Below are 27,098 nucleotides of genomic sequence, written 5' to 3' on the forward strand. Positions count from 1 at the left end.
ATACATTCTCAACTGTGGGTTTGTGTAAGTTTCTGTGGTGTAATCGCCTTAATGCATTTTTGTCCCGGACCAATGTCGCTTTATATGCATTATACCAGTTATAATGCAAAATTCTCATTAGAATCATGCTTATTCGCATGTAATTCATGCGGTTCGCGTTTTGGGTGTACTGATCTCGTCGAATATCTATACACTGAAACCTCCATTTACGTACTCATTTTTGACGTAATATTCGATTTAGGGATCATCCATAAATGCATTATATGGGGGAGGAGGGAGTTTTGTATTTTGTGATGATGCGTGACGACAGGGGAGGGGGGGGGGGGGGTAGGAGGTCATGTCATGCTACGTAGCTTTTTTAAAGGGGAATAACTAACATCGGTTTTAATTTTTTTTGCTACGTCATTTATGGATCGTCCCTTACGTAACTTTTTCACGAACTAAATTCGAACTAACAAACTCTTTTTCTACGAACCAAGTTCGCAAAAAAAGTTTGAGTACGTATAGTACAGTAAGAAGTTACATACAATTCAACATATTCTTAGCTAACTGTTACTAATAAAAGTTGGGTATTTTCGGAATGGGGTTAACGAGTGCAATCGATATCTTGAGCTATTCTGTCATCCAATATGGCGACTTCCGGCTAAGATAAATTCTATAACCTCAACAATATGGGTATTTTCGGAATAGGGTTAACGATTGCATGACGGAAATCGATATGTATCTTGAGCCGTTTTGTAATCCAATATGGTGACCTCCGGTTTAGATAAATTCTACCTAACCTCAACAACACGGGTATCTTCGGAATGAGGTTGGCGAGTACATGACGGAAAACGACGTCTTGAGCCATTTTGTAATCCAAGATTGCGACTTACGATTTAGATAAATTTGCTGTAACCTCACCAATATGGGTATTTTCGGAATAGGGTTGACAATTGCATGACGGACATCGATATCTTGATCCATTTTGTAATCCAAGATGGCGACTTCCAGTTTAGATAAATTTTATACAACCCCAACAATATGGGTATTTTCGAAATATTGTCAGAATTATCAAGAATATTGCTCAAGCGGAAGTCGCCATCTTGGATTTCAAAAAGGTTCCAATAGTCCATTTATATCATCTACTTGTCAAACCCGCTCCAAAAATACCCGTATCATCATTATTTTTTTCGATTATCGAGAATATTGTTCAACCAACGAATAGTAATAAGAATATGAAGCAGATTTTTTTTACTAACTAAATCCCAAATAATGAACAATTTTTTTACTAATTAACTAAATAAATTCACGAATTCCCGATTTGGTTCGTAAATGGAGGTTAGAGTGTACTAACTTGTTTACTGACGACGGCGTCTCTGGAAAACCTAAGGAAGATACATCTCCCTCTGCGTTCATAAGCAATAGAAAAAGTACGAACACATTCCTCACATAGGCTTCGTTATAAAGCCCATAAAGTATCGTTAACAGCTCGAGGAATTATTGGTAGCAAAACCGATGAAACAGCTCCGGGTCTCAGAAACCTGCGCTCAGAATAGAAGTTCTGAGACATCAAAATCTTCAAACGTTTCCATAACTCAATCAGAGAAACAAACCAACGCTGCAGGAGCGGATCCAGAAAAAAATTCGTGGGGGGTCTGAAATTTAGATTTTAATATGGACATTGCACAATTCGAAATACGTATTAACCTTATTTAATAAATATCAGTTATGTTGGGCAAATTCGGTTTGGAATGATTTTGAAATAGAAACTTACATAAAGTTGAAACTAATTTGAAATTTCCCAAAAAGTAAAAACATTTAGGAGGGGTTCCGGACCCCCAAGACCCCCTCCCTGGATCCGACACTGCAGCGCAGGCATTATAAATTTCTCTGACCTTGTGGACCGTATTTTTACAGAATTTAATATTTCTGCCTCTCTTAAAATCATCTTGATAAACTTTCTCCCCGCAGTAAAAACATTCTTGATGCAGCTCACTGCAAAATGGCCCCTCCTTTTAGTAATTGTATCCTTCGATGGCTAATTCATCGAACGATGTCACGGATTTGAACACTGTTATACAATGGAACTGCAAAAGCATTATCGCGAAAATCGATCCTTTTAAAATTTTAACAAATAAATTGAAATGCGATGATTTGCACTATGCGAAACATGGCTTACTTTAGAAATAGACCTCGGCTTTCACGATTTTAATACTATTCGCTTGGATCGAGAAGACTCTTACGAAGGAATCCTTTCGGGGATCAAAAAGTGCTATTCTTTCAATCAAATCGACCTCCCCTCGACACCGGGTATTGAAGTTGTCGCTTTCCAAACTAGAATTAAAGGCAAAACCTATATCCTTCCTAGAGCCTTAGTTGGCCACCGACGGCTTCGCGATATTCCGGAACTCTTCCCCGCACCGAGGCTAGTTTTAGGTGATTTTAACTTCCACGGCATGGGTTGTCTTCATGACGATAATCGATCTACTTCACTCCACGAAAACTGTTCACGGTTTCATAAAGCTCGACTCATGATATCGTGGTCTCTGTTAAATTTGTTGTATTTACCCTAACCTATGTTTTATGTATAACTGGAAATAACTCGAACATATACACAATCCTTGGTTTGGATACCCGAGACGGAAGACATATTCCCGGATGCACACATTTACTTTACCGTATGCAAAATATAATGTTGGTGTTTAACAAAAAAAAGATCACACACAAAAACTCAGGAAGATGAAAGTTCATTTATTGTACAGTTGCCCCGCTAATAGATCGGTCCAGGCTTACTACCATCGCAACTATTACAGAATTGCATTATACTCCATCTCGTAATAATTGTCCATGACGAGAGTAAGGAAAGAGAAAACCCCCTTCTCCGACAATCACGATCGCCTTCTCCTTCTAGGCTAAAGTAGACCGAAACACCACCGACTATACCTACAATATAGATTATGTTCGCTGGCCGCAACAGGACTACTGCACCGGTGAGGTAATAGTTCCTTTCTATTTGTTAGTTTGAAATGCATCTTCGCAAATCGAAGCGCAAATCGCAAAAAAAGACACCTGTTGCCCGGGTGCATGCCGCCAAAACCTACAAACCCGTGAAAAGTAAGTCAGTTCGGTTCGGCGTAACATGCATCGGACGGACTAACAAGTGGCAACATTAGAGGGAGCCGTTGTGTAGGAACTTTCCCACAATTACAATAAGATTGTTTGGATTTTTTCCTCAGCATATGTGTACTTATTGGTAGGCTGCCGGGTGGCGACCCAACACATGCGAACGACAGCGAATTGGCCGCACCTATGCAGGTCTGCAACCGCACCGGGCAGACTGCTGTAGGTACAAAAAGATTTTAAATTAGAGTCGCTTGTTAGTTTCTTCTCTGCTTCGTAGAAGAAAAAATTCCCCTATCTATCTACGTTTCTAATTTCCGCCCGCACTGATCTTCCTGTAGCGGACTGTCTCATTGTTGTTGTTGGTGGTAAATTACAAACAGTTCACATGCATATTAAATACCAAGAGGTGATGAATTACCATCGAACAGATATATTGGAGATTTTCGCACATCATTTACATAACATGACAGCGGTTGTTATGTTGATACTAGTTGGCTTCAAGCAATGCATTTAGACAACAAAATTGTACTCGTCAGGTCCGGACCACTAAAGAACATATCATATATGCTGCGACATGAGCTGCATACAGTCATGTGAAGTAAAGGGTGGTGAGTAAAGAAAATTGTCTATGGTGTTTAGAATTCAATTTTATTCTTCTATAGTATTTCCGGAAATCGCAACGCATCGGTCAACCACATACCCCTTATATAAATTAAATAAACTACATAGTTTTCTAGTACCTAAACATAACCGTAGGATTTGCGTTCTAATAAACCTATTTTCATTCACCCAGCTCTACTCCATTACCTCAACTGTTGTAGCCCCGAATCATACCCGAATTTCGCGGCCCTGGATTCCTGAATTCCCTTGCCATCAATTCCATGCCCTGTGATCAGTGGTACAGCCATGTAGCTGGTAGCACGATCAACATGATTGCTGTTCCAAAGATTTAAGGTATATATGTAGAGGTTAAATATTTTGAAGAGCAGTCGGAATGGTCGCATCAGTCAACGCCATGAGCGCCATTCTTTGCAGATGGTTGAGCGTTAACTGGGTGGTCCCCACCTTCCCTCTCAGTCACCATACAAGGTATTACAACATTGGACGGAGCATCGTCGTATAAATCCAATAGTATGTTTTGATTTGAGATTCCAAGTTTTCCTGAAAGTTCGTCTGCACTGCCCGAAGGCTTTGTACGTAATATCGACTCTGAACGCAATATGAACTGACTAGTTCGCAGTTTTAACGGTATTTAATTAGTAAGGGACTGGTGTGAAGTATATTTTTCAATATCAAGAGCCATAGTACTCAAGAAAGAGCAAGCAGTTAAGGAAGAAAGTTTTTGGAAAGAGGTGGAATAGGGTCATATGAGCAAGCTTAGAGTTTCCCGGCGAATGAATCCTTTGTCTTCTACCGCAGGAATCAGGATATTTTGACAATTTGAAATGCGAATCACCTGACTCTGCGGCATGTCTGGACAAGCGTAAAGTAATTTAGTACTTCATGCTATGGGAACCGACTAGTTCAACTTGGAGTCCAATATAACTTTGTTATGCTTAAAAAGTTATACTGTACATCGCCATATCGGACAGAGTGATTTCAAAGCCGTGATTCAAGCCGAGCGTCTGGCCATCCATCAACAAGTATACAGGAGGAGTGTCTTGAGAAAATTCATCTGCCGTTCTTAAAGGAGTATCATGCGGATGGGAAGTACGTCTACTGGCCTGACTGGGCGCCTTTCCTTTACGTCAAGAAGATGCTGGAGTAACTTGAACTGAAAATGATGCCGTACGTGCCGAACGAAAGGAGCCCGACCAACTTGCCCCAGTGCCGTCCCATTGAGGATTTTTTCAGCTCTTTCAGTGCCAAAGTATACAAAAATAATTGGCGGGCCAAGGATACGAAGCAGTTGACAGCCAGGATCCGGAATTGTATCCGGAAGGTAGTCAGTGCACTCCAGCGTTCTTGTAAGAGCATCGCGACTAAGTTGCGTCATACGGCTGACCAGGGTCCCTTCTCCAATATTCATTGACGTTTTTACATTTCTTATCAAAGAAATGTATAGAATTCGCTCAAACTTTCAAGATTTTTTCCGAGGCCCGGAGGGCCGAGTCTTATATACCAATCGACTCAGCTCGACGATTTGGGACAATGTCTGTGTGTGTGTGTGTGTGTGTGTGTGAATGTAACGGACAAATTCTCATTCGTGTTTCTCAGCAATGGCTGAACCGATCTTATCCAAACCAATTTTAAATGAAAGAACTAAAAAACAGTATGAACGCTATTAATTTGTTTTTGATTCTGATGTTTAGTTTCCAAGATATGAATGTTTGAATGCGTAAAAATGGCGTTTTTTGCAGTTTTTTTGAATTATCTGCCGAAACTGACATGACAGAATAACAATTTATATGTTTTTAGACAGCTTTAACGAATACCTTTCGAACAAGCTATAGATTGTTGAAATCGGACTATTATCAAAAGAGATATTAAACATTAAATACGGACGAAAGATTTTTATCATTTCCCATTGCCGGAAACATGACCAAAAACATGTAATCTATTATTAACGCCAAAACGGCTTATTTTAGGTCAATAGTATCTTCGGAGAATTTAATGGAGGTAATATGCCCTTTCTTCTGGTATTGTGCTGTTGCTGATTAATCCTCCTATGAGTGAGATATTTTCACAAATTTTCTTGGAAGTCGAAATGATGCCTTCGGCAAATTTGTAGCTCTTACTTTTGCGAATAACTTTACCGAAGACTTCAAATATCTATTTTGAATACTTTAAAAGTTATGGCTTGTTGTTTGTTGCTTACTCTTTGTTGGCTATTTATTGTTCAATATAGTAATAATCCATTGAAATAAGCCAAACATTATTTCGATAAAACGAATTTTGTATTTCATTTTTCTATCTACAACCGCTAGAAATAATCACCGAACATTTCCAAGTTGTCTGGAAGGAACTTGATAACTTATCAGTGTAAAAATGTTCATTTGTGCGAACCTTCTGACTGCAATTTTTCTAACTTATAACCATCGGATCGATCTGAAACATATCGAAAAAGAAAAGCGAAATACATAACCCCAAGCAACGGCATAGCCAAGAGAAGGTTTTGGAGTTTAACACCATACAACCCCCCCCCCCCCCCCACTACACCCAAAAAAAAATTGGATTGAAGTTGAAAATTTATTGATGCAGACTGATTTAATTCAATAATACAATAACAATTATCTGATCCGTAGATTGATAACCTGTTGTTGTAAACATCATGAGGACTTTTGATAAATTGTCGGAATGGGGTCCTGATATGTAACTGATCTATTGGTCTTGATTTCACAGTTGTCTAATAGCATCAATATCAAATTCCTGCCTGAAAACATTCCAATAGAAAATTCCAGAGTTCTGTAATCAATAATAATCCTCAGATTTCTTTTCAAATTGAGCTCGCTTTTGTAGAGATGTACTGTAATAAGGGTGTTTATTTAATAGAAAGCGAAGTTAAAATTGATTTATTGTCTATGAAACATAGAACTGCTCACCAAAACATTGCATAACTTTCAACATTTGCTAAAAATGTTCTTGCCTTTCTCATTCACTCTAAAATTCGTCAATCTAATCCCGACCCGGAGGGCCGAGTGTCATATGCCAATCGACTCAGTTCGTCGAGATCGGAAAATGTCTGTGTGTATGTATATGTCTGTATGCGTGTATGTGTATATGTGGAAAAAAAATTTGACCTCTGTTTCTCAGAGATGGCTAGACCGATTTGCACAAAGTTAGTCTCAAATGAAAGGTACAACCTTCCCATCGGCTGCTATTGAATTTTCTATTGATTGGACTTCCGGTTCCGGAGTTACGAGTTGAAGAGTGCAATCACACAGCAAATTCCCATATAAACTGAAATGAAAATTTTTCAAAATCAAATTTGTATTTTGGATGCCAAATGACTTTAAAATGCATGAAACATTAAAATGCATGACAAAAATTGACTTCTTTGGACTTTGGTACATTTTTGCCTTTCTCATATAGAAAGGTTATGCAATCACTCTAAAAATCGTCAATCATACCGGCCCGGAGAGAATATGCAGTGAGGGGTTGCTACTTTAAAATTAAAACTAGTTTAAAATTTGTTAACAAGTTGAAAATTTTCGTCAGAACCCGGATCTCCCGGATCTTTCTCCATAATCCGCCGCTGGTTTCAAGCGATGTTTCAGTATCACATAGTATCTCAAGATCGTGGCTGTCGATCCGTTGTATGTATGTGCAAATCGTACTGAACATGTAATATTCATTTCCACCATTGTATTGAACATAACCAGCCAAGGAATCGTAGTCTGGACAAATGAGAAAAGCACAATTGCACCACTAGGTGGATTAAAACAGGTTTTTATTTTGGGAATGCGTCGAGTTGAGACGAAAACGTAATATGATTAATAACGAGGATAACACTTTCCGAATGTAGAGAGAAATTTATGAAAAATGACGATTTCCATTCGACTGTAGCAGGTTCTGATCGATTTTGATGAGCTTTTGATTTTTGTTGTATGACCAATTATATGTATAGGTCAAATGTTTAAAAACAGTAATTTAAGGTCAAGATAGCATCATTTTGAAACCGCCAATTTCGTAGGTTTAGTATCTTCAATGAGTTTTACAAACGTTAAACAGCGCATCATTTGATAAAATAATTTTGACGGTATATCGTCAAAGAAGTATTTATGGTGAATTTTCTCGCAATTTTTCTTAATAAGTTTGTGAAAATTATAAACTATTTGAAATTTTTAAATAGTTTTATTTTTTATTTAACCGTGATTTTTTAATAAATAGTGACCATCGCTTCACAACGTAGTCTATTTTTGATGGCTTACGGTGAGTACGAACTCTCGAATTGCTGAACTGAAAATTATGGAATAGAAATTAATTTTTAATATTCTTTACAGATTTAACTCGCCGCGCAGATAGCTCTGAATTAGACCCGCTGGTGCCCTAAGACGATTTCGCTAGATTTTCAGAGCACTGTGCACCCAGTGCATTAACGCAAGTGACGGAAGGTTATCGAAAAGTTTCGTGAAAATGAAAATTTCAGTAATGATGATGATTTTCCCAAACGGTTCGTTTTCGAGAGGTTTTTATTTGTTCTTTGGCATTAGGATTAGCGATAATAATCAAATCAAGGATACTACTGGGAAGTCACCTTTAGAAAAAGGCGATGTCGAACTAAAATTTGGAACTATGCACGCATGCACTTCAGAGATAGCGTGATATCAGGAGCTGCGATTTCATTAAATTTTCTTAGTTCTCAGTCGCGTTGGAAATTTGAGTAAAGTATAAACTTCAAATCGATTCAAAAAAAAATTCGATTTTTTTGGCTCAGTACAATATATAAATTCAGTTTTCCCACCACAATTTAGATATTTAGATATTTTATGGGCCATTTTTTCGCTTTCCCATTGATTTGGTTTGAGATTTCTAGCACTGATGTTGTCCTATGCTGATTTGAGCGATTCTCTGAGTCCTGCCACTATCCCATGTAATATGTGTTATCAAAAACATCGCGAAGCATCACGTTCTAAATGTTCTCAAACGATATAATATCCGAAGAGAGTGATAAGAGTTATAAGAAATGTCTCATCACACTGTTAGGTGGATTAAAAGCGTTTTTTGAATAATAAACATTATGTTTTTACTAAAAATACTGAATTCGGTGAAATTTTTTGTTTGTTTTTTGGCTACATGCCTGAAAAAATTCTCATTTTTTATTGAACACCTGGCAACCAAATTGTTCGTACACGGTTTGGCTGCGTGCGGGTTAATGCAACTACTGCCGAAGGTCCATAGCAAACTGTTCGTACACGGTTTGGCTGCGTGCGGGTTAATGCAACTACTGCCGAAGGTCTAGAGCGTGTACCGTTTGCTGTAACGTCCGAATGTTATATTCACGATGTTGCTCATTTGGCATGCGAGCAACAAATGATTCAAACAGATACGCGGCACCTATATTTATATCCTCTCATTTGTATTGAGCCACTCAGATGTTCCTTTTGACGGTTCTGCCTGCTTCATGAATGGAAATTTTCCCATTTTTCGGGAATTTCCCAATTTTATCGATTTTCAATAGATTACTACTTTTATTGCAAAGATATCAAATTAATCCCAAATTTTTAAGTTAGGTGTTTCTGAATCGACTAGTGTATAAATTAATAAAATCCATCTAGCAATAACGGAGCTATAAGCGTGAAAACTTTACATAGTTTCATTGTATAGGAGATTTTATACATTTTAAAATCATACCTGGGCCCAGATAATGGACTAAGACATTTTTAAAGTCGACAAAAAACATTGATAATTAGATTAGATAATTTTGACCGTTCATATGTTAATCCTCCCTTAATGAAATCCGGAATATGTCAACATCAGGAAGAACGAAGTAATTGCATGAGCTTCTGAGTTAGGGAAACGTACTATTCTATTCTATACAAATATGTTGAAAAATCACGAGTGCAAAAGAGAGTCTCTCTTTTTTAGTCTCTATTCCGTTAATAGCTCGACGCTTTGACGTTTGCTCCTTAACTCCTAAGCGTAATAGTTAAAATTAAGCCTTTCGATATATACTGAAACATTATTGAGAGTTTTATAATGACGCCGTGATAATCGAAAAAGAAAGTAAGCAAAGGGAGGCTCGCATGTGCACTTCGGACCTCCTTGCATGTTTGTAGAGAATAATTGGAGCAGTCAATTTATGCACGATATAGCACGCGAGGTGTCCACATAATTTGATTGATATATTTCGCGGAATTCCTTATCCAACTACCACAGAGTTCGATCGTTAAAATATAAGTGATTCCCTACGTCCAATGAAGTTTAATTTAACTTTTTTGAATTGCAGCTTAGATTTCACCTTTCTTACTGGATATTTCGGTACTTCTTTTTACTTCCACATAAATAAGTAAAATTATCACGTTCTCTGGTGAGACGAATGATTTACAGTTGGAGAAAATGACATTAAGTGGGACAACACAGAAACAGATCAAGATTGGGACTACTTGAAGAATATACGATACCGCATATTAAAAAGAAACCATCATAGATTGGAAAATTTAACATATTTTAATCTATCTTCCATTGTTGCTTATATCTAAAAATATTTGTAAAACATCACATTTTCCGAAACAAAATTAAATGATACATTGTGTTGTCTAAAGTAAACTGTGTTAAACAAGTTTGCTTGAAAATACCATGAGTTTAAATAAAGTGGATTATGGTTTTTTGATATTGAATCGCACTACAAATAATCATGCTTGATTTACAATTTCTGGTATTCACTCATCGAGGAGCTATAGTCATCGAGCTATCGTGTTCGCCGTGGAGCTCCTCGACGTGGAAATGGTTGGACGTCTACTCCTGGTTCGCTTGTATGTGTGACTGAAAATATTTGTTCGTACACAATGAATGTATAAATAAATATTAACATTACACAAAAGATGCATTGTTGCCTTGCCTTCAAAATCGTAAAGCTAAATAACTTTCGGTTTGAGCACTTTGCGCCACACAATGTTCCTCAAGGAAGCCACTAAGGGCTACTCTTTCCTGTTTAATTCCTCAATGATATTGACTCAATAAGCTACTATATACTGAATAAGAATCGTAACATTATGAAATGATTTACAAAAACAAGTATTCATAAATGTGAAGAATACACACGACTATCTGTTGGGTCAATTCCGTTTGAATAGGGGGAGTGTGTGCCCCTGCTTGCCATTCTCCTCCAATCCTACATATAGGTAAATAGAGTAAATTATGGTGGAAAGCCTCCTGCTTCCAAGATAAAATGATTAGCTTATGGTTATGCTGCAATATTCATACCATCAGAGAGGTCAGGTTTGTCGTCTGGTTTATGCTCAACTCGTTTAATCAAGAATTCGGTGCTTGTCACAAACGTCTTTCGTTATATCCAAATTCCAAAATTCTGAAAGCACTATCATAAGATAGCACAAAATTGAAACATCATCGTATATTCGAAATTCAATTAAGAAAAATTCTTAGTGTGTTAGTAAGTTTGCTGTGCGCCCTGTTATCGTTTTATACACTAAGAAACAGCTGCAAAGTCTGTTGAAGTAGGATGCCTAGTTATGCTATGAAACGCAGTATCAAGGCCTTGCATTGCATTGAAGAACAATTCATGCAATCGAATATGACAAGGCTTACTTAGAGTAAAAAGGAAAAGGAAACAATTTCTGTAGCTTTTAAACTGGTGGAACCCAAGCGAATTGGAGATGAAAGGAAAACCAAATTCCTACTTACATTGTCTTCACAAGGTATGATTTGGATGTATGCAATATTGTGACAAAATCTGAACAAGAGGCCTGATGTGACTTCAATGTTGCTTCATAAACCGTTACGTGTCCAACAAAAAAACAGCATTAACAAATCGACAGGGTCCACATATTGAAAAGCTGATAACAATAGCAAATATCTAAACAATTTGGGTACTTTATAACACAACCTTATTCTTTAGCCTTTATGAAAATTAACCGGATGAACTGTTCTGGTTCCTGGGAAACCGGAATTTCGGAGGTATGTTAAGTAAAGAAATATGTTCGGTTGTCAGTCCACTTTTGTTTTTGGCTCACAACATTACTCCAATTGAACAATACATAGGAATAAGCATACCAATGGAAAGCTAGAGGCCTTAGCTAATAACTTATGAAAGAATTTAATTTTTTTCTGTCAACATGAAAAAATATATTAACAATTCAGTAAAATGATAATTTTTTACCATTTTGAAAAATGTGGTCGGTTGTGGGCACCCTAAGAAAATTTACTAAAAATGGAAAAATTTGAATGAAACTCATCAAGATTCAAAGGGAATTTTTTTATTCATTTCAACTACTATCAAAGGCATTATGAACATCATTCTTCATCAGAACCACAATATGTGAATGTGAAAAACTGGTGAGAATAAGGCGCACTGCTAATGCACTGACGGATCGCATTCACTGCAATTGAGCAAATTTCAGGCAGTCCATTTTTACTAAAGCTTTACACAAATCAGATAGAAGTCCACGCGGGCACGTAGCCAAAAGGGGAGAGGTGCTCTATCCCAGCAAATTTTCTGGTCGTGACAATCTGGTATATGCAGTGCTACCTAGCGGTGAAAACACGACCAGGTGGGCTTTCTTCATGTAAATGTAAAACGCTAAACCGGAAGTCGCCTTCTTGGTTTTCAGAATGGTGCCAAAGATCGATCTCTGGTATCTATTCGTAAAACCCGATCCAAATATACCCATATTGATTAGGTTATTGAGAACTCAGCATTTGCCACAAAAAATGAGGTGCCGGCAACCGACCATGTTTGGGTTCTGACAACCGATTTTAGTAATCGTTTTGAAAACAGTTAAAAAAATTGTGGCGAACATTTCGGTGCTATTCAATGTTGAATCACAAAATAGAATAAATTCAAATCGTAATTATTCAATGCGCATACTTTTTCGTTTTACTTCTTTCTATAACACTAAGCAAATCATCAAAAAAAAACTTTTAAGTAGAGTTTCACTTGTGCAAAAAAGATATTGGTTGTACAACAGAACATTCGAGTCAGTTTGCTTCAGCAATCGGCACAAAAAGATCGTGCTAATATAACACACAAATAGTATTTATCAGAATGTCCATGTCTGCTTTCTGTCAAAAGTTACATAGGGGTGCCGACAACCGACCACTTTCCCCTAGTTGGATACGATTTGTAAATTACAATGGAATAGCAATATGGCCCAGTAAAGTTCAGCCGGAAATGAACTGGAATTCTGGCTGGTTCCAGCTCGCACACGGGCTCCAGTGACACAACCGATTCTAACGAGAATCGGACGTGTCAATGGAGCCGAAATACGAACTGGAACCAGTTCATTTCCGGCTGAGCTTAGCTGGGGGGGTTTCAAAAATCAGAAATCTTTTTCTTATCGTTACGATTTTTTCTCGGAACATGGACTTACGACCTACGGGGACCAGCTCTGGAACAACCGTTCCGGAATTGAATCTTCAATTGATCCCATAGTGATGAGAGGTAATATTCCGAGGCATTTCCAAAAATCCCATATCGTCGCTGTTGTGCTATCTTATGACAAAGGTCATTTTGGGGTGAACCGTTAGCTATGCAGTGGCGTAGCCAGAAATTTGGTTTGGAGGGGGTTTTGATGAAAATCGCAATTTTTTTGAAAAAATCTTAAAATTTAATATGAGTTTGACAAATTATTGAAAACTCAAAAACATAAGTAGTCTAACAGACGTCATTCCAGTCTACAAACAAGAAGGATCAACATGGAACAGTTTTCAAATCTCTATAGATTATTTTCTTGTATAATATGTCAATGAAGTCAAAAATTGCGATCTTTTAAAGTGGGATAAATGATCTAAAAAATTTTCAACGTTCAAGATCACCTAATATAATAATCCTTGACTTTGAAGGTTTGACAACTTCGGGAAGTTATCAACATAAAACAGCACCTGCTTTAATATAGAAATTTTAGTGTTTAATTCTCATAGAGGTAATTATGGTGAATTAATTTTTCAAAAATATTAAGAGACATGGTGCCTTCAGCAAAGTTTTTGATAATGTCATTTCAAACAATTTTGTTGAAAATATGAAGGCTACATGAATTCAACATATAGGGATTTAAATGGACTGGGCATGCTATATTTCTCCTTAGTGAAGAAAAATTTAGGTGAAAACTATTCTTTTCTGCGCTACGGATAAAATTGTTTGAAACAATCATTGCGAGTTGAGAACAACTAAATTATGGATGGATGGAACTGAAACTTGCGTTTCGACTTCATCTCATCAGAATCCAACACTAACTTGGTGAGCGGAGTAAGCTAGCGCCGAATTGATGCTAGCTCCTGAAAAAGAATCACTCTTTGTGTTTTTGAGTCCTTTTAATATCTGGGAATTATTTGTTTTAAATCCAGTTCCCTTATTTTTTATAAGCTTCAAAGGCACCTTGAACGCAATGTGAATTTATTATTTGATTACCGCAGAAGAGATTTATCAAATACAGTAATTTCAGAATAGCTTGTTGTAAAGGTTTTCTACTACTATATTTCGATACTCTGAATACGTGGGATATTTATGTCTTTGACAAAGTTGTTTGAAATAGCACTTTCGAAAACTTTGCTGAAGACATTAAGTCTCGACCTAAATTTGCTTGAAGAATAATTCTTCTCTATAATTACTTCTAGGAGGATTAACCGTCAAAATTATTCTATCAACAGATGAACAGTTTTACGTTTTGAAATTCTTCAATGTTACTTAACATCGAAATTTGGCAGTTTCGAATGAATGTGATCGTGACCGTTAAAAATTTATCGAGCATTAATTTTACTTTTCTTCATTAGTCAACCTCACAACTTGCAGTACGTAGCACACAAAATTTTAGTACGCCATTCATTGCATCCTGCTAAGAGGCTATCCATATAGTTGATAATACAACAAAAATCCAATGCTCATAAAACCGATTCTGACCTGCTAGAGACAAAATTACACCAGCTTTCAACTAGTTTCTGAAATGTTATTCTTGTTGTTAACCACATTGAATTGTTGTCTAAACTCTACACAATCTAAAAAATACATTTTCAGCAAATGTTGAAATGTATGCAAGTTTTCGTTAAAACAAGCTTATGTTTTATATGCAATCAACCTATTCAAATTTAGATTCCCATTCGAAAAATTGTCTCTAATCCATATTTTGAAGCATCTTTCCAAAAATGAGCTCATAATAATTCAGACAGTTATTTTATTTTACATTGAAGTAATTTGACAACTATGGGATTTTGGTTAAGAGATAAGTTACAAGATCCCCTTCCCACAATTTTCCAAAAGTTCTCATGACGCTTTAAACACAGTTCTCAATGTAGTGATCAGAGAATATTTTTCCAAAAATATTTTGTGGAATATTAAATTAAATTCGTCAGTATCATTTTTTTTCAATCCAATTAATTTTGGTTTGGGGGGGGGGTTTTAACCCCCAAACCCCCCCTCCCCCTGGCTACGCCACTGTAAGCTATGCCATGTTACTAATGGCGATTTCGCTTGAACCCGAAACTGAGTCAGGTTCTAACCTCAACCGCTGTCAGTTCATACATTTTGACAGCAGTTGGGGTTAGAAACTGACTCAGTTTCGATTCAAACGAAAACCACATAAATTTCAGAATTTTGAAATTCTGCCGAGTTACTGAGATATAGCAAAACACGATTATGACAAGCGCCAGTTTCTCGAGTGATCGAGTTGTGCTATCTTATGACAAATAAAAAACAGATAACATTCCTAGTTTGTTGGCTTGCTATAAGCCAAAAAGCTTATAGCAACGCAGATCAATCATAACCATTAGCGAGGTTCTTGTCTCGGGAGCAAAATTTTTCCTACCACAGCTTTTTTTCTGGGAATGGTTGGCTTATATTTTCAAAATTATTGAACAAATTTCCTTTTGAGATTTCCACTAGTTTTTGAAAGTATACCGAAATGTGATGACGGATTAAGCAAGAAGCATATTTGTTTCGTCTAGTCGCCTGTCAACAATAACATTGTTTGATATACGTTATCCCTAAATTGTTAATGGAACCAACTTTTGTTTTTCCCAATTAAAGGAGAAAAATTGGGGTAACTTTGTGTTCCAATACCAACAATTTGTAACCTGATATTGCTGCTATCACATGGAAAAGTATAATATTGGACATATTGATCTATAACGCATAATTTTACGAATCAGTTATGATTCATTTTTATGTGATATCTTATGTGCACATTTGTGACATGTCATACATACTTTATCATCAATACACACTTGACACGTATGCGAGTGACTTTGGTTTACATTTTAAGCAAAAGCTGTAAATATAGTCAACCGATCGAGAGATTACTTCAGAAAAGATAGAAGCATCGAATGCCTTCTCCGAAAAGCCTCTAATATTTATAAATTTTAGGATATTCAATCTCAAACTTTAAAATCGTTTTTTCTCGAAAAGTGCTAAATGGCGCTTGTCATAAGATACCACAACAGCGACGATATTGTTATGAATTCTTTCAAATTCACTAATAGTAAGTAGCTTTTCATTCCGGTATGTATGTATGTTTGTTGTATCGCCACTGTTGTTCTATTTTATGACAAACGCCACTTTGGGGAAAACTGAGTTAGATATGTTTACAAATCATTTTTATATGTAATCTTATGTGCACATTTGTGACATATGTGATGACGATATTTTGTTATCAATACACACTTATGATGCGTGTGAGAGCGACTTTTGTTTACGTTGTAAGTTAAAACTCTCAATGTTTCGATTTCCTTGTACGCAGCTTACTTGGGTTCGCTTTCAAATCCCGCATACAGGGTTATAAATTTTTCCAAAGAGATTTTTCTAACTCGATGAAAGAGTCGAATGATCCTAAGGATAAAACCTTTATAATCGAAATAAAAAAGTAGTCAACCGATCTTCGCATAAACCGAGAGAAAACATAGACGCATCGATTGTCTTGCCCGAAAAGTTTCTAACATTTATAAATTTCATAATTTTCAATCTCAAGCTTTAAAAATCATTTTCTCGAAAACGCTTGAAAGGCGTTTGTCATAAAACAGCACAACAGTGACGATACAACAAAATAATGAGTTATTAAATTAGGCGAGTGATTCTAGAAATGTCTTGATGCTTTGAGCTCAATTAGACCACATTTCCTTTTCCATCGTATGAAGCTCCCTGCCTGCTCATTAACAAACACTTAAAACAGGTCACGATTTTGCAATGATTTATCTTATTGATGTCATTATTTTGCAACACGTTCAATCTGAATCATTACTTTCGTTCTTACTGAACTAGTAAGTTATTTTTGGAAACACTTTATTAAACGATTTATGCAAAAACACCTTGTAAAACAAATTATGGCTTTACTATTTCCAGAAATGAAATTATTTTGTATTTAAACCGTAGAAATAATTAATAGAATATAAGTAAGCCTTGAAAAATCATATTTTGTAGCCGCAATAAAATAAAAAAAAATTAAAAGATGGTGATTCACTAATTTTATCAGCAATATGAATGAGTTGCTCAAAAGGTGCTTATAATATAGGTGTTCCAGCGAACGACCGTACCGATCCAAGATCGCATACAATACTATACAGTAATTCTTATCGACATGAGGCGAAATTCATATTTATATAAATCCTATATAATTACTAAAAATGAATAATATCATATATTGCTACAAATAACAGTTATGACCTCTCTAAATATAAGAAATATGAGTTACCGTATACACCACGAAAACCAACCAATTAAACGTATAGCTTAAAACATTGAACTACTCCTCAATTTTTAAATATCACGAATTACGATTAAAAAGCAACTTAACCTAAAATTTATGTCTATGAGATGGAATCAATCGGCATGAGACATTAACAATTTGTAATACAGAGTGTTTGGTTCCTGGTTGAGAAGCTCTTGAGGAGTAATAGAGGATTATATTTGGTGAAAATATACCATCAAATCTCAACCATTACAAAGTTATTGAATTTTTTGGTAGGAAACTTATTTGTCTTAAAATACCTCTAATTCAAAAAGTATACTTTTTATTTGAGATCTTTTAGTCCCATTGGAAAGGTGAGAAAATTAAATGATGTTCTCATATCTTGCATGTTTTATCGTTTCTTTGTACTTTCATTGTTAAACTTTTCTTGTAATCGACTTACAATTTCTTAAAAGACTCTAGTCCAAAAAATATGCTTTATATCGTTATTCCCAAGATTCAATTAGAAAGCTATGAAAATTCCCTACCGATTTATGTACAAATATCTTTTAGTTAAGTGTATTAAATGACTATTTAGTAGTAAAATAGCTCAAAATGAGTGTTTTACGAAGAGTTTTGTATGAATTCTAATTATTAATCAACAAAATGTATCGTTGCTTTGTTCATTAATTTCCCCTTAACATTATCTATAACTAGTTTTTTGACACTTTATCCCTATCTTTTTTCAGTTCACTGCAATTTAATAGTGAACACAGCATGACGTCACCGCTAATGTAGTGGGCTCGAAATGTGACAAAAATAATTTCTGTTCAAAACGAAAAGAGATAATTGATTGGAGTCAAAGAGAGAATTGTAAAACTTACTGAGATGTATTATTTCTATGATAATCATGGCGATGTTTATTATTTACTATTTTAAGAAAATTATCGAAAATGCTACTAATAACACTAACTTTAAACTAATTTACTTCTAAAATAATATTAAATTCACTTAAATAATATTAATACATTTTTTTCTGTAAAATTTTCTTGGCTTTCCAATGAAAACAAAAAAGAATCCAATAAGTGACATACTTTTTCAATTAGAGGTAGTATTGGCGAAAATAAGATAAAAGTATTCAGGTTCAAAAACCCAAACATGTGGAAAGAAGAAAAGATATGTGTATCAAGTCAAAGAGCAAATTAAGCAGCTCTTCCAAAAGAACAATCTGAATCATTAAAATGGTGATGAGTTTCGAGAAATGAACGAAAAATCGATAAAAAAAATCAATAACACTTTTAAATAAATTAGTTCTTAAAGATTTTTTAACCTCATTAACTGAAACAATCGAGAATACCATTCAATAGGAAATATTTTCTCACCATTTCAATGGAACTAAACGATTTAAAATACAAAATACAAATTAGAGGCATTTAAAGACGAACTAGTTATTTTCAAAAAAAAGTTCAATAACGCTCTGTAACAGTTAATATTTGATGGTGTATAACGATTTTTATGCTCAAATGTGATCCTCTATCACCCCTCAAGAGATTCTTTATTATGAACCAAACACTCTGTAAACTAAAGCAAATTACTAACTTTTTTCTGCCAAAATATATCAGAAGGTTTCAGAAGGCAAACAAATAACACTTGTCACTTAGTATAATCAATCCGAAGCCCACCTTGTCTAAAAAATACTCAGGTAACATGTATTCCAACCATTCCATGCTTTCACGCAGATCACAAACCACCAGCATGACGTGGTGCATTTGTAACCTACAAAATATCATTCTTGAAATGTAGGGGAATGGAATTTTAACATATGATTTAATATTTCTATCATCTCTTACAGCGAAACTTGCAAAATATCACTTCACTGTAAATCGTGAACATGAGCTTTCCCAACTGTTCGAAATGAGAACTGGTTTAGCTGAGCTCCTGCCACAATAATTAACGTATACTAATTATTTATCCGGATATTATAAATTACGCGACATTGTGGATCAATTCATTAACAAATTAAACGTATTCCAAACTCGAGAAGCCACCAAACGGCTTTTGCATCCAATCTCCAAATTCTTCCCAGCTGCTGCTGATAGGAGAGAACTTCGCCGAGCACTACACCGCCTGAACCAAACCGTATTACCATTCGGAAAATTGATCCAAACTATCGAAATGATCTAGGTAATAAACGTAACTGCAAAACTCACCGATGAACAACTTTAACCACATCTTCGCACTAAACACTGACACTGGATCGCACAGAATTTGTCTGATTCAATAAAGTCCTTTAGCAGATCTTCCTCCACTCAACAGACAGCAGCAAATGGCACTTGAACGAGAAGCAGCACAACACAAACACGACCTGTTCGCTTCGATCTCTGAACGCGGATTAACAAGCCGTTTGCAGATTTCCACTACTTTTCTTGGTAAATTTTCCGACCGACATGCTTAGCGCAACTCTTTCGGTGCACAAATTAGATGGATGCAGCTTCGTACTTGGCATTTATAATATAAGAAACCACAAAAGCCCGTCTCTAATATGCGCTCCCATGTCGCGTGGAGAGTGGAGAATAAATCAGCCGAATAATCGAACGAAGCCGCCGTGGCGCCTTACTGCATTCCGAAAGGCTCCTGCGTCGACCAGCTGAGAAGCTATGAATGCACGGCAATTCGCTGGAAGCGGAGAGCGGACCACCTACGAAAAGCTCACCTGCAGCCCTCTATGCACTCTCGAGATCACACCTGGAGAGCTTTTATGCGAATGAGAGAGCACAAGGAAGCCCGGTGTAAATACCAAACCGAAAAGGGAAAGGAATCATCAAAGCTTACGCTAGGATGGTCGACGGCAGACCCTCACCTCTGCCATCTGGTATGTCGAACAAAGTTGTGGTTTTAATGCATGAGATACATAAACATACTTCTATCTGAACGGCAATCGTTGAATTTCTTATTTGGACAGTGCTTTCAACTGAATACTTTTTAACGCGGCTTTTATGCGACTGCATAAAAGCGGATTATTAAACGTATTTTCTAAGGGACCATTCGTAAATAACGTAACGCAAAAATTGCCCAAAATTGACTCCCTCCTCCCCCCATGTAACAAATTGTCACAAATTTCTTTATCCCCCCCTCCCCTATTACGTAACAAATTCCTTGAAAAACAACGATCTAGCTTACTCCGTCTCCCCTCTATGTCACAATATGTAACAACTTGTCGAACCCCCCTCCCTTATCCAAATTTCAACAAATTTTACCTAGAAATAGAGAACCTATCAGTAGACAATTTCAACCTATTTCATGGGTACCGTAAACCGGGGTGACTTTGATCATCGGGGTGACTTTGATCATCGGGGTGACTTTGATCACTCGAAACTTTTTTCGTAGATCGCTTATTAAACCAGGATAGTCTACCCAATCATTTTAATTTGAAATGATTTTTACTCTAAACTTTTTAAATACAGATTTGTTATACTTTTTGAGCATATTGTTCGGTTTTTGGGTACAAAAACTACAAAGAACCGAAATTTGACTTAACTTTATTTTTACGAAGCCTTGTAAAGTGTTTATTTTTTATAAAACAAATAAATCTCAGATTTGAGCAAGAGTAATAAATTACAAGCGAGTTTTTATTTTCCTTTAGAGTGGGATGTGCCTAATTTACTTTTAAGAGTTTCTTATTTTAAATACCATTTTTTGTGAATTTTAAATTTTTTCAAGCTAAAATTCGCAACATTTTTTGTTGTTCGATATTGCAACGTGTTAAAATGGATGAAACTTTTTGTACATTGATAAAGAACTGAAATAAAACAATTTTAGCAGTTTTAAAGGTTTTCAGAATATTTTATTCTAATTGGATACAAATTATACGGATTTTGGTTACTCGAATTTTACAGTATATTGAAATGCTTTGTATAATACCAATTAACATCTATTTAACAGTGAGTATTTTTCCAGAGACAGGTTAAACAAACATTTGAATGAAAAACATTGACATCAATAACTTAATGTGGGTGATGTAGGTTATCAAAGTCACCCCGGAATACGAAAACGGACTTCAACTTGAAATTATTTTTGGAAAAATAGCTGCAAGCGGACAATTTTAGGTTAAACCATCCAATCTTGTTCTCCATACATCAGTACATGATTTAAAAATATTAAACTTGAAAAAAACGTTTTGCGTCTAAAAATATGTAATGATTACTTCGAAAAGTGATCAATGTCACCCCGGTTTACGGTACTATGCCAGTACAGATTTTCAGGGACACTACCCATCAAACTTCGCTGAGATCTATTTCCTAGGAAATGGGGATCACCAGATGAAACAAGTCCAAAACTGTATAATTTTACATAGACTCTAGCACAACGTTGTGGTAGACTTACAAATTAAAACAACTGTCAAGCGCAAGATCATAAACATTTGAACAAACCTTCAAAAGACGCAATTTCACAATGTACGCTAGCGCCATGTTGTAACAGAATCCATAACTAAAATGTTCACCTGCCGGATCTCCGTGGCTTGCAGAACAACTTTGCTGACGAGAGCAAATCGTCACTGTTGTGCTATCTTATGTCAAGCGCCATTTAGCACAATTCGAGAAAAACGATTTTTAAGGTTTGAGATTGAATATCTTGAAACATAGAAATTGTACAAAGAATTCAAAGAAGGCAATTGATTCTTCTATCCATTCTGTATTAATCTCTCAAATATTACGAAAATCGGTTGACTATGTTGCGAGTTTTCACTATAAATGTAAACAAAAGTCGCACTCACACGAGTCACAGGTGTACAAAATTTGTATAGCGTGTCATAATCGTGCATGGAAAATTTTCCATAGAAAAAAATCAGCAATTTTTAAATTTTATCCATATCTTTGGCTTCATTTGGTATATGAACAATCGATGAGATGCATTTTGAAGGAAATGAGTGAGAGAATCTAGAAAAAGTAGTTATTTTTGGTTATAGTGTTGCCAAATACGCTACATTTCCAATTTAAAACTTAAATTTTTATTTTTTCTCATAATTCGTGCATTTTTGTTTTGAAAATGATTATGCCATTGTGTTTCTCAGATAGTTTTACATATAAAAACATCTTTTACATCAAGATAATTTGAGCCAATCCCTAGACACAGTCATTTGAAGTAAAAAATTAAAAATTTCTCAGCACGTTTCTCGCTATATCTCAGTAACCAAGCAGATTGTCAAAATTCTGTAAACTCCACTTTGTAGAGATTTTTCAGGCAAGTAATGTGGCATATCTAATTCAGTTTACCCCAAAATGGCGTATGTCATAAGATAGCACAACAGCGACGAAATGTGTAGGGGACGGTGAGGAGTTGTGAACACAGTTTTGTTTTCGGGGCATAACTACCATAAATATTGGCCGATTTCCAATGTTAGACCTGGTATTTGTTAAGGACACCTTAATACATCCACTGGCTGAAGCAATTTTAAAAATCATTGTCTTGTTTGAGATATGACAGAATGTGTGAAATGCGTGTAATCGGCATTTTTTAGTTTGGTGGGGAGTTGTGAACCATCGCAAAAAGTAGAAGAGATGGAATATTTTTGTGATATATTTTTATTAGGGCTATAGAAAATAAATTTAAAGATATTTCTAAACAAAAGATGAGATGGAAAAGTGATGTGATTCGCAATGGGTCGGTGATAACATGATTCGCGCCAATCCACCTGAATTCGCGATTAAAAAAATTATTAATTAAAATTGTGGCAGAATCCTGTTCTTCGCAAAAAAATTGAACATTTTTATATTATAATATGTATGATTCATCCCAGATTTTCAAATTATGATACCGTTCTATTAAAAAAATACTATAACCCACTGAAATATACGGTTCATCCAAATTTTTTTTGTCGATGAAATCCAATTACCCAAGGAAAGTTTTGCACTAATTTACTTTGAAATCAGCTACATAAAGCGACTCCACATACCACAAATGCAATTTAGTAAAAAAAAACTTTTTGTTTTATATAAATAGTCGCTAGTTACCTGGACATGAAGAACATGAGTTAATGCAACATTTGCTAATGAGAAAGTGACATCATGACAGTATTTTAGTAACAGTAGTTACCACATTTTTATCAGCTATAGCTTAGCGGGAATTCGCGGTGTTCACAACTCCCCACCGTCCCCTACATATGATTCCTAAGTAATGCCGAACTTTTCGGAGGGTCTTGCAATATTCATTGTGGATGTTGCAATACTTATTGAAGCGATTCCAAACTTTTGATGGGTACCCGAGCAAAGTCCAACATCAAAATTACAGCAAATAGACAACATATTTTGATATCGAGCATCAAATTGAAATCTTATTTTGATATCAGTTTAAACTTTTTCAGATATGACATCATATTTTGATCTCATTTTGATGTGCTTACATTTTTAGAAAAAAAATGTTTGTTTCTATTTCTTTGACGAACATCAAAATGATTACTTATTTTGTTATCAATGAAATATTTCACCATCTCAATGAGTTTTCAATTTGCTTTCACTGATAGCATAAATAGTTTTCTGTTTGATGTCATAGTGCAATTTTTCTGCTTTCGATTTTGATCTTTTAACCGTTAAAACGACCAAAATGATATCAACCTGAGCAATCATTCCCTACTACATCACAACATCAAGTTTAGTTCTCAATTTGTTATCAGACTCTGCTCGGGTAGTGTACATACATTTCACCGTACACCGTACAGATGATATAGATGCCCGACAATGGCAAAAGGTCTAACACACTAACTAAGGTGAGCTGCATCCAGTGTAATTAGACACTATACGATAAGAAAAATCCCGGTCTTGGTATCTAGTGGGAAAATTAAATAGTGTTGGGTGGCAGCTGCGGTTGTGTGTGATCTCACTTTTGAGTCTGCAGCGTACGATCACTTTCGCCAATGTGATAATCATGTGTTCTTTCTGGGACTTCATCATAGCCCAGAGATATGCTATAATGTTTGTGTATTGGACCGGAATCCTAAGGGTTGCAGGTTCGAATCCTGTTTCTAGGGAGATTTTTTCGATCTGTTCTCCACCAAAAAAGTCTTTGCAATTACTCTAAGCCCTTCCCAAACTTTGTAATCTGACATTTGGAAGACGGTGTTTGCGGATGGAGTGTGCCTCCGTCAAGCTGATCCATTATTTGAACGTTGTTCAGGCTATCAAAAAAATCTACATGCATACTCCATAATGCATAGCCTCGAACGAAGCGTACTGCTGTTTATAATTTCGGGAAATGCTTCAAGTAGTTTTCACATGCGACAACTGAATTTGTTAACATCAACGCTACTCTATGTCAGTTGCTACAAAACTTCATTAACAGATTCACAAACATTGCAATTTTAGAAGACCACCGCTAAAATACTACACTTTTCAACCGTCACGTATATATGGAAACAATAATTTTTACCGTTGTTCGTTAGTATTTTGAATAGATTTTTTGAAGTACTCTTCATTTGGCTCTACAGCTAATGAATGAACTTATTTCTAGTAATATAGACGATGCAAACCACAGCAATGTCAAGGATTCATTTGTCTATACCACTATAACTGTCTTTACATTATACTACGATAAAATATAAACTTCAACAGGTACATATTCGTTTTGTTCTTAATCTAAACATGGTAATGTCATGAAACCTATATATTTTAGAACGTAGGCTACACTTTTTACATTAACTACATTGTTTCAACATGTTTTAAAAACAATTACAATTTTAACCTGTTCTAAAAACGAAACTTTTTGAGCGACTTAGTGGAATGTCTCAATTAACCTTCTAGAGACAGCTGTGTTCTGTTTAATTTCATAGTGGAATTAAATAGAAGACATCTGTCTTACGAGAGTCAATTACTTTCAATTAGTGTTGTTCTCAAATTATTCAGTTTCATGACATGACTAAACTGAACAGAGGCGACTTGTTTGGGCTGCCACCCGACCCGCTAATAGCCAGTGCTCTTGTCCAGAATCGACATTACAACGGGGCGTGTTTTTTATGTTCATTGCCCCCACTATAATTCAACTACTTAATAGTTAGTTTCTTCAGTAGGGTCATAGTACCACTCCTCATCACACCACCAGTTCTCCATCAAACAGGCTGGAAATTTCTGCATGACAGTCAGAAACCAAACAGTGTGCTCTACGAAGACAATCTGGGCGGCAAACTTCAGATTGTCTAATTTACCAAGCCCTTCGGCTCCCTTGCTCCATTCAGCACCACAACTCGGCTCCCTTGTACCATTCAGTACCGCAACTCCCTTCAGGCTTGTTCGCGAACTACTCGGTCTAGTGCTCGACGATGGTCCCGGCCTACTCCGATGGAGATTTTCCCGTCGAGGAAAAATCCTCCCGAAACAGAGCCAGCCAACCGTGTGTCTAGGTCAATTCGGCGGTTCTAGTGGAGCAGGGCATGTTCGTTTCCGTGAGCCATTTAGCTCCCCGTTTCGTCCCGATCTACTCGATCTAGTCCCCGGCGGTGGACCTAGCTTACTTAATGGGACAGCCAGTAGGTGTGGAGGTCCATTCAGCGATTTCGGATGGAGCGTAGCTTCCGGTTCACTGACACCCCAACCCACTAGCTATTAGACGCAGTCTGCTCGGTATAATCCCCGACAGTGGATCTAGCCTGTCCACGAGCCACCCGATAGGGTGTCGAGGTCGGTCCGGGCATTCCGGTGAAGCCTGACGTCCAGTTCGACCCGACGACCCGAACCCCGTGCTACTTCGCGTACTACTCAACTGGTCCCCAGCGGTAGACCTAGTCTACACCAACGGAGAGTTGCCTGGCGGCGGTATTTCTCTCGAAACTCGATTTGTGGTTTCACGGCGACTTTCTAGCCAATGGCGCTACTTTGTTGGTCCCTTCGCCACTTTCTTTGCAGCTCGAAGGATATACTCGTAACCACTCTGTTGTCAGCGTCCCAGGTATGCTCGCAGTGGCACATCTCTTCGACGACATTGTCAACTGTCACACCAGGCATACCCCTACGAACTTCTTCGAACCTAGGACATTCGCAGACCACGTAATCAGGTGTCTCTTGCACGTTCACACACTCCGGGCAAATGAGTGACAAAGCATGTCCAAACCGATGCAAGAACTTCCGGAAGCATCTCTAGCCGGACAAAAACTGCGTCAAATGAAAGTTCACCTCTTCATGCTTCCTATGCACCCAAGCCGACACATTTGGAATGAGTCGGTGGGTCCACCTTCCTTTCTCCGCGTTGTCGCGTCTCCTGTTGCCTTTTAGCCAACGAGTCTCCTTGCATTACTTGGAGTTGCCCGCTGGTAGCATTCCACGTTCTCAGCCAGAGTGATGCAGATGGAGATCATCCCGGCGATAACGTATACTGCATCCAACGAAATTGTTCTGTAAGCACTCACAACTCGTATGGCCATCAGCCTAAATATCCTGTACAGCTTTTCACGATTCCGCTTGGTTTTCAACGCTGCACCCCTGGCAAAAACCCCATATTGGAGTATCGCTGACGTTTGGCATGATTCACGCTATTGCGTTCGTTGCCTTCGCGCCGACTCTTCGCAGGTGTAGTCGACGTGGTAGCTAAAACTCAACTGGTCGTCGATTATCACTCCCAATTGCTTCAGTGCACGCTTCGATGCAATTGTGTGCCCTCCGACGTCGACCTGCATCCGCTGAACCGCTTTGCAGTTGCTGACCAATAAAACTTCCGTCTTATGGTAAGCTATTTGCAGCT

At 36.8% G+C, this 27,098-nt stretch overlaps 1 protein-coding gene across 1 annotated transcript in view; it reads right to left on the minus strand.

Moving 5' to 3' along the window:
• The window catches only part of LOC131683793 (transcription factor SPT20 homolog), a 46,080-nt gene extending 26,117 nt beyond the window's left edge, over window positions 1-19,963 (minus strand). Inside the window, exon 1 of the mRNA XM_058966104.1 lies at window positions 19,586-19,963. Coding sequence (XP_058822087.1) covers window positions 19,586-19,607 — 22 coding nt within the window. The 5' untranslated portion in view covers window positions 19,608-19,963. The remainder of the gene's footprint in view (window positions 1-19,585) is intronic.
• Between the last annotated feature and the right edge of the window lie 7,135 nt (window positions 19,964-27,098).

The sequence above is a fragment of the Topomyia yanbarensis genome, chromosome 2 (assembly GCF_030247195.1).
Source record: "Topomyia yanbarensis strain Yona2022 chromosome 2, ASM3024719v1, whole genome shotgun sequence".
In the NCBI taxonomy this organism is placed as follows: domain Eukaryota; kingdom Metazoa; phylum Arthropoda; class Insecta; order Diptera; family Culicidae; genus Topomyia; species Topomyia yanbarensis.